The 13,612-nt window shown below is 43.2% G+C and overlaps 7 protein-coding genes across 7 annotated transcripts; 4 read left to right on the plus strand and 3 right to left on the minus strand.

Moving 5' to 3' along the window:
- Positions 1-56: 56 nt before the first annotated feature.
- On the plus strand, positions 57-1,524 carry GLAREA_07574 (uncharacterized protein; the record flags this gene model as incomplete). The annotated part of the gene is made up of 5 exons (XM_008082262.1): positions 57-224; positions 294-686; positions 851-965; positions 1,017-1,375; positions 1,435-1,524. The coding sequence occupies 5 exons, from the start codon at positions 57-59 to the stop codon at positions 1,522-1,524; spliced, it is 1,125 nt and encodes a 374-aa protein (XP_008080453.1).
- A 2,704-nt stretch (positions 1,525-4,228) lies between these two features.
- GLAREA_07575 (uncharacterized protein) lies at positions 4,229-4,758 on the minus strand (the record flags this gene model as incomplete). The annotated part of the gene is made up of 2 exons (XM_008082263.1): positions 4,229-4,384; positions 4,462-4,758. 2 exons carry the CDS (start codon positions 4,756-4,758, stop codon positions 4,229-4,231), a joined length of 453 nt encoding a protein of 150 aa, XP_008080454.1.
- Positions 4,759-5,663: 905 nt separating this feature from the next.
- On the minus strand, positions 5,664-6,224 carry GLAREA_07576 (uncharacterized protein; the record flags this gene model as incomplete). The annotated part of the gene is made up of 2 exons (XM_008082264.1): positions 5,664-5,855; positions 5,934-6,224. The coding sequence occupies 2 exons, from the start codon at positions 6,222-6,224 to the stop codon at positions 5,664-5,666; spliced, it is 483 nt and encodes a 160-aa protein (XP_008080455.1).
- Positions 6,225-7,262: 1,038 nt separating this feature from the next.
- On the plus strand, positions 7,263-7,885 carry GLAREA_07577 (uncharacterized protein; the record flags this gene model as incomplete). Its single annotated transcript, XM_008082265.1, has 3 exons — positions 7,263-7,310; positions 7,357-7,638; positions 7,685-7,885. 3 exons carry the CDS (start codon positions 7,263-7,265, stop codon positions 7,883-7,885), a joined length of 531 nt encoding a protein of 176 aa, XP_008080456.1.
- Positions 7,886-8,912: 1,027 nt separating this feature from the next.
- GLAREA_07578 (uncharacterized protein) lies at positions 8,913-9,495 on the plus strand (the record flags this gene model as incomplete). Its single annotated transcript, XM_008082266.1, has 3 exons — positions 8,913-8,960; positions 9,011-9,295; positions 9,346-9,495. 3 exons carry the CDS (start codon positions 8,913-8,915, stop codon positions 9,493-9,495), a joined length of 483 nt encoding a protein of 160 aa, XP_008080457.1.
- Positions 9,496-9,909: 414 nt separating this feature from the next.
- Positions 9,910-11,346, minus strand: GLAREA_07579 (uncharacterized protein; the record flags this gene model as incomplete). Its single annotated transcript, XM_008082267.1, has 1 exon — positions 9,910-11,346. One exon carries the CDS (start codon positions 11,344-11,346, stop codon positions 9,910-9,912), a length of 1,437 nt encoding a protein of 478 aa, XP_008080458.1.
- A 1,194-nt stretch (positions 11,347-12,540) lies between these two features.
- Positions 12,541-13,260, plus strand: GLAREA_07580 (uncharacterized protein; the record flags this gene model as incomplete). The annotated part of the gene is made up of 2 exons (XM_008082268.1): positions 12,541-12,843; positions 12,895-13,260. 2 exons carry the CDS (start codon positions 12,541-12,543, stop codon positions 13,258-13,260), a joined length of 669 nt encoding a protein of 222 aa, XP_008080459.1.
- Positions 13,261-13,612: the final 352 nt, after the last annotated feature.

Here is a 13,612-nt window from a genome sequence, read left to right on the forward strand (position 1 = left end):
GCCTAAGTCTCAATCTCCTGAATAGTCTCGTTCAATTGAAAGTGGGCTTTATTATAATGCCTCCTAAAGGAACCAAACGGAAAGCACCGTTGGTTGCTTCGAACCCTAACGTGATCGCGAATTTACCGGAGAGCAGTGCTAAGAAGGCAAAAAGAACGGCGACGGGAACAGCAACTAAGAAGAGTGAAGAAAAGAGGACTTTCAAGTACTCGAACAAGGATAGTGTAGGTCCCGTTGTGAATACGGAGTTTCATGCCTGTTCATGCCCAGTATAAGCTGACGAAGTCATATAGCTGGAAAAGGAATTTCCTAAGATAGTCGCTTGCAAATGGCCAATCGCGGAGGCCGAAGAATATGAAGGGGAATCTGAAGATGAGGGATCCGATGAGGGATCCGATGAGGAGGAATCTGCAGAGCCAGAAGAAGGCACGGAGAAAGAGAAGCTCCCAGGTCTGGAAGATGAGGAGAAGATTACGACTCAGGCGCAAATCGATGTCTATGGTGAGAATAACAGGAATGCATATCTCCCTAGCGTCTTCAAAGCCGGGCATTGTGTCACCCGGAGTGGTGTTGACAGATTTTTAAACATTGTCAAGGAGTGCAATGCCAGAGACCAGGACCTTTTTGACATGCATATTTATACTGATTGGAGCGGCTGGGGTGCTACGGAGGTTTTGGAGAATGCGGTAAGTTTTGTTTGTTATTTATCGCCAGGATTGCCTCACAAACGGCTGTTCGGATTTAGCTTGATATGTGGAGTCCGCGACGTGGAAGACGTTCGTTGTGAGAGTGGCGACGTTATCTTTAGCTCATGATGCAAGATCACTTTATTAACAGACTTCACTCGCAGCTTGCGGATTTCAACAAGGATCTGTTCAAGAAGAATATATCCCCTCTTCAAAAGTGGTCACACCTCGAAGGAATTGTGACATGGCTTAAACTAGGAGACTTATTCGCTCTAATTTGTAAGCTTTAGAACTAGATCTACTTTTTGTGCCTGCTAATTTAAGTGACAGCGAATGAGAATGGCCCCGGTGTCGGTGAAGTATTCGACATGTTCATCCCGATGTACATTACCTGTCTCGAGGTCCTTTCCGAACACGATCTCGTAAAAAAGGAAAATACCCCAGCGTTCAACATCAATACTATGACCCTACTTCTTCTTGAATTTTACAAAGACCCCGCGGCGGATTTTGACACTGAGAATGTGGAAGATATTGTCCTAGCTGCTGACTTGGCCGGCGTAAAACTCGTACCCCGGGTTGATATCAACATCAGTCAAGAAGACATCGAAAATTGGAGGAAGAAAGGCCAGGTGAATGAAGATGGATTCGATGAAAAGGAATGGCGATCGAAATGGGACTGGAAGAAGCTGGTAATTATCGATCACATCTGTTTCCGTTGGTTTCGAAAGACTGACGGTTTGATCAACAGTTCAAGGAGTTCAAACCAAATCACCCGGGTGGCAGACGGTATGATATTACCAAGATGAGTGGCCGTGAGCGAAGGCAGTATGTATTGTGAATTTTTCTGTAAACTAATCTAGGTGTATAATATGATGAAATGTAAAGAATATTTTTATTAATAGTATCTGTCATATCATTCAATGTTGAATGATTTAGGCAAAGTGCTCAAAATCATCAAGTCATTTCCTCGTGTCATTATTTCATGCCCTCTAATTAACTTGCAGCCTTCTCGTCACAAAAAGGCCCAGGACCTCGACCGCCACTCAGGGAGACACCAATCGATCCAACCTCTGTCGCTGGTCTCTTTCGAAGAAGCTAAAGCCCTGTCAGAATATTTCATAGATGTATGTCCTTGCCTCGGCTTTCGTCATAATAAATTTAGACATACCGGATTTCTCGTTACAAACTGTACTTTTCTGTTTCTCTGCGGTTCTTCGCGAGACGGGAAGGAGCGAGGTCTGCAAATGCCAGTTAAATCGACGCTTATGATGGGGTAACACTCTTGCCTTCTCGGTCTGTTTGCTGGTTTGGCTCTTCCTCGTATTCGGAGACACGTTGTCGTTGCCCATGTATGCAAGAGCTGCAAAAGCGAAACCTCGACCAACTGACATTTTGATAATGATTCTTTTAGATCTTGTACGAGGGATAATTTATTCGTTAGGTGGTTCAATTAAAAACAGGCTTAAGAGGTCAATTGGTCGAATAGTCAAAAAGAAAGGTTAGAAGTCCAGCACAGGAGGACTTGCGCGAATATTCCGAAGGCTGGAGAATGTGATGCGGGGTTGGCGGATAGAGACATATGCTGTGTTTGCGGTTTCTAACCGTGTGATGGTATCGTGTGGTCGGTAGCTAGGCTGTGTAACATGATGGATGGAATGATCTCCCGAAAGCGGGTGCTCGACGCATGCCCAAGTTTCCACGAGTTGTTACTGGCAATTCTGCCCTAGCTGTCTTTGGGACTTCATCAACTTCTGTTCTCAAGCTCGTTTGCAAGCCAAATGAACGTCAAGTATGTATCGTAATGGGTTCCGAAAAGCTTATATTTACTTGATGGCGCAACCGGATGAACTCGAAAGGTAGGATTACAAAACCTCGGTTATTGCCCTTCCTTCATCTTGCGTTCACTTCGCCGTGTTTCAGCTCAGAGATAATACATATGGTTGAACGAAGCTCACATTGATGGACTTCCTGCAATAGCCAGGCCCAAACTCAGCGGCGACATAGCAGTACAAACCAGGGCAGCAGTGCTTGATTTCAATATTGCAGACGACTGTGGCTAGAAATCATGTTAAAGCGAGTACTTTGATCGGAAGTTGAGTCATGGATTCGGCAAAGCAGTTGGCTCAAGGAAAGTAGGCGTACTGTCTGATATACAATTTCCAGCATTCAATTCACGGCCAACAACTTCAGGACCAACCCTAGCAAAATTGGCAGGCATGAGGCTTGTGAGCCAAAGTTAATGATGATGAAAAAGCATTTTGATTTGAATGTCTTAGGTATAAAGAAGTAATAATAACACTGACAGGATTGTGCTAGGCATGCGATCTTGTTTCAAAAAAGTGAAACATAAGCAGCGACAATACCACCTTCACTGTACCACGAAACGGTCCTTGAACAATCCAGATGGTGTGGTCACCAGACTTCAGTGACCGTATTACCGATGCGTACGGCAGAGTATCTTGGGTTCCACATACTGCATCACTTTGACACCGCTGGAGACAGATCAAGTAAACTCCTCCCTAAGCTCCCACAACAGTCTAAAATGTTCTCATCTACGTGCGCAAACCCTTTCGCCGTTAGGCTAATCTGGAAACTCGTACGTAAGTTTAAGCTTCTTTCTGTCATTCATACAGTCTTGGGACATCGGGGTTATTTCGAGGCTCAATGAGAAAACATGCGCGCAACCACCTCTCGCTCGCGGAGACTGATCAGACTTCTTCAGCGCTTTCAGAGTTCTTTCTGGAGCCCATTATCAACCCAGTGAGCATGGTAACAGTACCGGAGACCAGTGTTCTACTTTTCCCAAATCCGTCAGATACTGCCGACACAATTTTGGTTGCGAATATTGCCAATACATAATATATCTCGTCCTCGCCGTCCATTCTTCGTGGTGTTCGGAGCGCGCAGATTGCTCCTATCGCTTATGACAGTGTAAAATATTTCAAAAGACCTTGCACAGTCGTCTGTATTGGATAATGCTGGGAGAATCAGAAACGTGCTAATAAATACTAAACGATGGACGGTTAGAGAAATCTGTTCGAGAGTGGCACTCACAGCAATATTTTCAAGACTTGTGATGTGTTGGGTTGGCCAAAGCGATGCTCAAGTAGTCAGCGACGTGTTTCTCGTCACACTTTATGACTAAGATCTGAAGAGATATCAAGTATGACAAGTGTCATGTCTTATTATTTTGACAAGGAAAGATGTCATTGCTCACCCACCAAGTCCAATTCACATGGGACTCGTGAGTGCAGACGAAGCTACGCTATGACATCGAGTCAATTATGTGACTGCATCTGAGCTTTCACGAATCGCAACCCAAGCTTTTAAACTTGCCCTCCCCTTTCAGGAATTTTGACACATTTTGATCACTTGGGAAATAACGTGGTGATCTCGCTAGAACAAGAGTTTTAAGAAAACCAACGATCTATATGCCACTTATTACTTGTATAGTTCTACCCCGAAATCTCTAAACACAAGTCCTCCCGTCGTTGCCTGTTTAAATTGTTTCCTAAAACAGACCGTTACTAATTCATGATTCCTCATGAACCGCATTTCTTCTTGCTGAGAATAACATTGATGCCCGTTTCATGAAAGATCTGCCCACAATTGTCGGTTGGCGCACCAAAACATTGAACACTAATAGCCTGCACCATTGCTGAGACAAGATCCTTGTTACCAGGTGTCTTTTGATTATTCTAAATTGCAAGCCAAATATCAGTAAGTTTAAAGTGGTAATACAGGAATTCTTGCGTCGGTATGTGATATGACTTACTTCAGTACAAATCTGAACAGATGAATCGCCGGTGCAAACGAGGTCTTTACATGACTTTGCTTCGACCTCCAGTGTCAGGTTTCCCGATCGGATCTTGTCGATGTTGGAATTGACATCCGCCGCTTTACTTCCTGGGTCAAGCGATTGACCTCCTACAGGGCAGCAATAGGTATAGAAAGTTGGGGCTTGGAGTTGGGCCGGTAGGCGTTTTTGGATGATGTTTGCCCTTGATACAGAAATTAAGAAGCCGACGAAAAAGAGCTCTAGAACGCCTCTGAGGAAGGCAAAGGTATACATTTTGAAGGTTTGTATATAGCGTAGCTGATTAAGCTAAATACTTCGGTTTTTGTGTGGTAGTTGTCAGGTAAGTTTTATTTGTATATGAGCTGTCGAGAGATGTGAAGTGAAAGATCCAGAGGGAGAACTCGATATTTATGCCCGGATTTGAGCTGTGACTAATGATTGTGGTTAGTTGTATATTGCTAATAAAAAGAGAGAACATTACTGACAGAGACGATATTTTTGTGAGTTGTTGTCCAGCCAAAGCAATTCAACAATGGTACTAACTCGAGAAGTGCCGAACCCACGACTAACAGTCACCAAACCCATGTAAAACCGGATTCATATTCCATTTCGCTTTTGAGTTTTCTATCTATGAGAGATCAACATCGGTAAATTGTGAGTATCAAGGTGTCTTTCTTTGTTCCTTCTTAGGTCAAACGGAATACGAGAACATGAAACGAGTTATCGTTAGATATAATCTCAGTTATTAGTATAGCTGAATAATCACATTAAGAATATAATAAGCAGTAACCACCGGACTTATCACGAAGGCTCTTATAGAACTAGAAATAAATGGTAAGAGAATTTTCACGAATCGAAGAGAGAGGGTGCTCCTCGCTTAATTCGGTGTCTATACATGTAATTCAATTCACATTTTCAGCTGTATTTCCGTAACTGATCTACATCAGAAGAGAAAATGGTTTGTTGTAGATTTCTGTGGTTTCTTTTCTCACGTCTCATACTGGATGCAAACGACTCATGAGTTCCTGTATGAATTTGATCCAAAACAAGAGTTTGAAGAAACCATCGATCTATATGTTACTTATTACTCGTACAATCCCACCCTAGAATCTCTAAACAAAAGTCCTCCGATCGTCTCCCGTCCAAATCGCTGCTTTTTTAACACCAAACGTCTGAAATTAACGGTCTTCAAATTCCAGCGCAATACTTCGTGGTGAAGCTGGTGTCAAATTGCAATTCGTGCTGTGGACAACATTGATGCCGTTGCCATCAGAAACTTGCCCGTAAAATCTCGGATCCACACAGTAAGCCCTGATACTGTCCAACATATCAAGAAGAACAGCCTTATCAACGGTTTTCATGTCTTCTTTCTATTGCAAGGATGGAAATGTTAGCAATTTAGGGATAACAGTCTATTAATGAGAGCGATAAGAAATAATAGGACTAACTTCATTGCAAAGCTGGATATTTGAATCTACAGTACACAGAATATCTTCGCACGATTTTGGTGGAATTTCAAGTGAGAGGGTTTGGTTGTTGATTTTCGCGATGTTGGCATTGAAATTCTCGATTTTACTTCCTTCCAAAGATGGTTGCCCCCCGGCAGGACGGCATAGTGGAGTGTACTTTGGGTGTGTCGTTGGTGTGCGCTTTTGATTGATTTTTGCACCCGACACAGAGATCAACAAGCCTGCGAAAAGGGTTCTCAGGATGCTCCTGATGAAGGTAATGGTATACATATTCAGCTTAAGTATAGCGAAGAGGATAACAATTTGACTTTTATGTTGCGGTTGTGAGATACGAATTTATGGTATTTCATTGAAGGACAATGATTTGGTGAGAAAGCTCGTAGAGGGAAACTCGAAATTTATACCCGGCTTGAGCTATGAGTGATAGTTGTGCTGTGTTAGATATTGCTAACAATGAAGGATATTACTGTCAAGAATGAGACTTTGGTGAGTTGTTGTCCAGACAAAGCGACTCAACAATAGTGCCAACTCACCAAGTTCGACACGTGCCTCGACCATGACCAACAGTCGCCAAATCTATGCAACACTCAAACTAAAATCATTGTATTTTGGGTGAGTATAAATGTATCTTCTTCTGTTCCTTGTCGTGTTAATCATATGGGCTAAATGCTATGACATGTGCGGATGAACATCGAACTAATTACCATTATGTGCAATCTCAGTCGTTAGTGCTTCTTGATGGCTCCAATAAAACAATAAATTGTATTAGGCAACAGATTTCTACTAATGTTATTGTGGAATTGAAAAAATGGTAAGATGATTTTCGTGGTTGGTAGAGAAAAGGGGGGGTTCTCGCTTAATTCGGCGACTATAGATCTTCCTAGCTCGATTTTCATTATCTACTCTATTGCTGTCGCATTTGATTTACATCATAAAAGACATGGTAGTGCTGTGGCTTTCCTAGATTTCTCTTCGCATGCCTCGTATCAACTTTGAATGACTCATGAGCGATGGTATGAATAGGGTTCAAAATAATGAGGAACGAGGACGTGGAGAGAACTGACAGGTGTGCTCGAACCGCTCCACCTTACACTCATCCGTCTTCCTCAGCTAAAAATCACATGAATTTACATACTGATCACCCAGTAATTCGAAAGCTTATTCACACGGAGCCGGTCTACAAAATCTATAAAAGCCTGAGATCCACCAACATTCAAGTTTACCCACGACACTAAAGACCCTCTAATAACATCAAATAAAGTTGTCTAGAATAAAATTCTTCCTACTACGACGCTACAAATCTAGATCATGATTTTTACTTCCTTTCTGGCGACCTTGGTTGCCATTTTCGCTGCAGTAAGTTAGAGCCATGAAGGCATACTGGCGCTAACAAATTTAACAGACGTTAGCACATGCATATCCAAATGAAGAGCACCCGTGGCCTACGATGACACCCCAAGAAATTGCGCTCGCTAAAGAAACGTGGGAAGAAGGAGAAAAGAGCAACACCGTTTGCTGCCCAGTACCTGGTCAATCCTGGCAGGCCAGCTCTAAAGAAACAGTCCGAGACAACCTCAAAATGTTTAAAGCAAAACCCAAGCCACTTCCCCCACCAAAAACTTGTAAGCAGATGTGGTGCGACAAATCTACCGAGATAATTTTCTGCAATACAAACCTTACAGCAGTAAGTCTGCGATCTTACTTTCCGAAGTTCTCTAACAAGTTTTCAGGTCACGGATGAAAGGATCGACCTGGACGCAGGAGTTGGTCTGGTTGGTGCTTATGTCAATAGTACTCTACACAACTGCCCGAACTCGTGTGGACAAGTATTTGCCGATTCAATGGGATTCAACGTCATTATTGCTGGGGGTGCAACTTGCGAGAAGAATGTAGATGCTCCAGTTCATGGTTCGGGTCCCAAGATAGATTAATTCAGGAAGTAGAGTCATGTGACAGATTCCTAGAAGATGAAACACAATGAAGAGTAAATCATATTTGAATCATGTTCTGAGAACTAGCAACATAAGAAGTGTTCATCTTTACTCAGATCCACCAACATGGGTGACACCGTGACACTTCGATGAAGTCAGTGAAACTCACAAATCGTTGTTTAGGTAAAGGTGCTCATCATTTCGACATATGTCTAACCCCCTGATACAAATAAACAAACTAATGCAAAATCCAGATGATAGTCGGTGTAGTTTTTATCATGCTCATCTTTCAGATGCAAGCTGGAATAAATTACTGCCGGGTACCAGCAGCATTATTGTCCCTGTTTCTTTTAGATCTATGATAGGGGTTGGGATACTACCAGATGCATATATATGTATGGATAGAGATAGTCATGTTCGTTCCTAACTCCAATGACTAGTATATCACTCTAATCATTGATTCATAGTGAAGCTCATGGAGTTCAACCAGCACAGAATTTGCTCCCATGAGTCTTGTGGAAGAAGAAAAGTTGTGATAGTTGCAGCGGTTCGTTGAGGAGGGGGGTACTCGCTTAATTCCAGCATACAACACGTTTCGTATAGCTCCATCATTTTCCGTTTCAGCACTATCGTGTTCATCGAGCTTCATGAAATGTATGAGCACGAGTCTTGGTGCCAAAGAATTTTGTCACATACTCTTACCTTGCTCCTTACAAAAAATGAATCATAAGTGGTGGCATGAGTATGGTTCAGTACGAATGAAGTAATCAGAGAGAACCCGCAAATGTGCTCAAGTATTCCGCAGCGGACTCATGAGTATAAATTTAGACCCACAGTATATAAATAATTCGAACGATGTGCGCATCTAAAGTTTAGTCACATCGCTTCGGAGTTATTACATCTATAAAAGGCTGGACGATCCCAACATTGAGGTCCACCAACTTCCCTAAACTTCCATCATTATAATAAACCTTTAAACAACCGTAGATCTATCTGGATATTATAATCCTTCAAATCACATCTTATCATGCTTCTTTTATCCTTTCTGTTAACCTTGCTTAGCTTCCTCGCTGTAGTGAGTCGTAGAGATAAATACTGGCCTACCGAAACTGACGAAGTTGACAGACCATAGCACAAGCATCTGCAGACGAAAAAGTTGCTCTAATTTCTAACAGAGTGCTTCAAGACCTACAAGCTGAACTCACCCCCCGACAAAAGTCGACAGAGGAAGATCAGAAAGCTACAATTTGCTGCCCAGTACCTGGACAGCCCTGGAAGCACAGCACTAAAGGGAAAGTAGATAGCACCCTCGGAATACTTTTTGAAGAACAGAGTGATCCAAATACCCCAACTGGAACCTGTAAGCAGCTTGCATGCAACTCAGCTTCAGAAATTAGGGTCTGTAATACAGTAAGTCCATCACCCATTTTCCCTTGAGAACCTAAGTAACGGTTCTCTAGGGCCAAACAGTATTCGACAAGCAACAAGGACTTGATAAGGTTAAATCGTCAGTCAGTAGTATTATGAATCATTGCTCGACTTGTTGTGGTCAGATGTTCCTGGACGATGTGGGAATCAATGTTATTATCGATGGGAATGCAGACTGTTAAAACTAGTGATGCTAGCCCATTGTGTGGGAGCGTCAGTTGTGGAGGATGACATTTTGGAGGATGAAAAATCATGCATGTATCACAATCTTAGAATATGAAAACTAATGAAGAGTCGTTGGTTACACGCTTGAATCATATTGAGAATCAACAAGTGTTCGCCTCTGCTAAGATTCGTTAAGTTGGATGGGGGCATCACTTGATGAGGTCAACATAACTCACCATCATATTCGCTGTGATTTGGTTCTCATGAGTCGTGAGAGTGACATACGCTTGATGGATAATTTGCAGTTGCCTGTAGTGGAGTCAATCAACCCACCCCCACGGCTACGGACATATGTTTAGAGATTTTAGAATGCGACCAAAAGATTTCAGCTACACATTCATCAATTTGCAGGAGAGATACATCATTGCACCTCACTTTCCACCTTGAACAACAAGATGCTCCAAAAAATCCCGAAAAGACTTCCAAACCAGCATCGTCATCCCCCAATGAGTCCACGATACAACAGCCCACTCCATATCATTAAAACCATCAGTACTCCCAAAGTGATCAGATACCACTCGGAAGGCAGTTGTCCGGGCTTCCTCACTCGTGCCAGGATCATTATACACATCCCAAAACGCCTTTTTCGCTTCAGTCACCAGACTCGGTTCCACAATCCATACATCTCCTTCCTCATTCAAGCTGCTGACATGCAGAGCCTGCTGCTGATCGAGCTTCGGCCATTCCACCTTGAAAGGTAGCTCGGACCACTCCATGAGAGAGAATTCGAGAGCATCGCTCCCTTGTAGGATGTGTTCGCCCTTTTGGATGTCGCTCAATTGGCCTAGAAATCCCTGCCTGAAGTAGCCGTTCCAAATGAATCGAAGCCCATTGGATATCTTGAGGAAGTCTTTGTAATCATCTGGAAGGGTAGTGTTTAATTTGTGTTCCAATGTTGATATTTGGGAGTTCGTGGCTGGTTCGTAGCGAATACTGCGATTACCTCGGAAGTCGCGCAGCCTGTATTCTTCAAGATGGTCATCTTCATCACCATCATCATGTGCTACTGTGTGCTTGTCCAATAACTCCACCAACTCCAGTAACGTCTTGTCCTTCAAAAGATCAAGTGGACCTTTCTCTAAGCGGTTGTTCAGAACATCTCTGAGCCGTCGGTATTGCACTCGAGCTTCCTCTACATTTGCTCGACTAAACATCTTACCATCCTTCAACAACCTCCAAGCGATTCTAGATTTGGCTACAGATGTAGGATCTGTTCCATGACCAACAAGCAGCCTTTCCGCTTCATCTTCGTGGCCCAATCGCAAAGCGAAGTCTATTGCCATGGATCGTGCATCTGCCAGGAATAAAATACAAACTCGACCAGGAAAATGCGCACTGGGATAAGCGAGTCTCTCTTTCTGGTCCCCGTTGATGTATTTTAGAAGTCTTGTCAGGCCTTCTTCATCCACAGAAAGTGGTGGACAGTCTACACGTGGGTCTATGACTATGTTCCCCCAATCTCCAAGTGGATCAGTGTCCAAGGAGTTCAGATGTTCGACAGTTTTGTGTTCTTCAGGGACCGTGCAGGGCCATACATTCGCCGCTTCGAATGCAAAATACAAGCCACTTGCAGAGAGCACGATTCCATTTCGAGAGAACTTATCGCTCAGTTCAATTAGGTCCACCGATTCCGCGATCAAGCCATGTACAGCCAGAAGAACCGCTATCTGACGACAAATTGTCATCAACGAATTGGGTGATCGTTCCGTTGAAAGGCCGAAGGATGTGAATTTCTCTTCAAACATTCGTTCCGAACTAGGATATGGTTCTTCATTGTGCGATCGCTGGAAAGTGATTTGGGTTGCCATTTCACCCTTCTAAGCGTTTGTAAAGCCAAATTGCTACTCTGGACGGACAATTGTTTAGGCAACAGCCTGTAAGAATGAGCTGAGGGGAAGGTTGTAAGATGAATGCAAGCTTTATGCATTTCAAAAACCCAAGAGGCACAGTCGGTATTTAGCTCATGATTACCATGCGTTTGGGATCTTGCCGTCTTGTAACTGCTAACAACACCTCGAGGAAGTCTGATTTTGCGTCCTCAATCACTGTTGGGGAGGGAACGCAAGAATCGGTAAAAGCTATGGCTTACATTAAACTTTTCTTCTCTCTCTTTTTAACAAGCATTTCTCGATTTCTTCAATTGTTTCTCGAATCTCTTCAACATCAGACGTTCATGACGCATAAGCACGTTTGTATTACAGGGTTCTAAACCTGAAACTCGCTTAATTCGCCCCGCGTGAGGACTTTGGGTAAAACCCAACGAGCTTTTTCTTCCAACCTTCATTCCACACCACGACTTGAATAACCTCATCGACGTCATTTTTTCAATTCGTCGTCTTTACGTCGTGTCTCTGTTTCCTGGCGCTAAACCTTCCACAAACTTGTGCAGTATTGCCACTCACGAACCATTCCAAGAAGATCTCGAAAATCATTTCGTAAATCTTTACGAAAATGGACGTCATGCCCTTTCAGTCCCCGCCATTAGGCAACAACTTACCAATAATAAACGCTTCTGACCTGCATAAATGCGATGCACTAGGCCCTACCCGTCACTTAAGCCCACTTGGAAAAGATCTCCAGGTACTGATATGCCTGTTCGTATCTTATTACTCGACTATTTGCCCATGATCCTACGTGCCAAGAGCGGATTAATGAACCTTTACGGTAAATTGTTTGGGCGGCAACTTTCCCATTAAGCCTGATGCGGCACACTTCTCGGAAGAACTTATTTAAAGAAATTGATTCAATTGTGTGGAGAAAAGCAAGGGTTTTTACGTTGTATCGCATTCTCGTATTAAATTTCTCACGCTTATATACATTTTTGGTGGCTTGTTCTATGCAAACGAAGTGAAGAGATGTCAATTTGGATAGGAGGCCAAAGATATATATTTAATATTCCCGCCAGTATTTTCTTTCTAACATTCAAGATACGCGCTTGTCTCAATTTCCCTCTCAAGTCACATTTTGATCTCCTCCGTCAAGCTCATCTACAAGAATTCAAAATGCTCTCCACGGCCTTCATATCTCTCACTGTATTCGTTGCTGTCGTAGCAGCAGCCCCACAAGCAACTTCAGCAGCACCACTCCCGCTCCCAACTGGAGGAAACGACTGGATTAGTAGAGTTACCCCTACTGTCAAGCTAGCCGGCTCGCCTCTTGATGGACAGCTGATTAACGCTGTATACGGAGGCTTTTTCATTGGTAGAAAGACTACCATTGGACCATGTGCGGATTTCGCGGGCTGTGATACATATTCCAACATCACAGCAATCAACTTTAATCAAAACAAAGCAAGCGGCTCAATGGTATGTTCAAGGCCCACAAGATTTTCGCATGTCCTCTAACTCGAGAACCAGGACATCGATGCACCAGGTGGACAACAAGTATATGTAGCTTTCGCAGGTCAACTTGCTTTCACTTTCCCTGGTGATGGGCCTCCATCAGATGGCTATGCAAACGCATTCATTCGCGGCGAGTACTTTCCTCCGGGCGAATCAGCTTATGCCGCTATCACATTTCGTGGAGCCTCTTGGGTGGCTTGTTATACTCCAGATTCAGGTGTCTATCAAGTCTTTGCTGCCGCTATTGCACACAAAAGCAGCTGTATTCCATTCGAGATGGCTGCATTGGAGAATGCACCACAAACTGGGCAAAGGAGTACCTTTCAATATGCCACTTCACCTGTTCCCGGCACAGCTCCAGGTTGTTCAGCAAAAGCTTGAGGAAACAGTGGGGTTTGGAAGAGCCTTTGACGAATTAACGATGAAGTGGTAGTGGTGGATGAAAAAGGACATAATATTCACTTGCAGGAACTACTCAACTAGTCTTTTGATTACACTCCTCCTGACTCGATAGCGAGCAAGTTGGTTTAATGGTCTCTAATAACTAAGAAAGTGGGGCGACAGGATGGCTCGGAAAAAAAGGCTAATGGATCTAGAGAGCTAGCAGTGTCGTGTAATAAAAATAATCCCAATATATTTTGACTTTTTGTGATGTCGTTTGTTGGATTTTGAGAGAGACAACGACCACCTTTATACTTATAAGAATGTTCACTCTACCATCGTAACAAGGACC

The sequence above is a fragment of the Glarea lozoyensis genome (assembly GCF_000409485.1).
Source record: "Glarea lozoyensis ATCC 20868 chromosome Unknown GLAREA16, whole genome shotgun sequence".
NCBI lineage: Eukaryota > Fungi > Ascomycota > Leotiomycetes > Helotiales > Helotiaceae > Glarea > Glarea lozoyensis.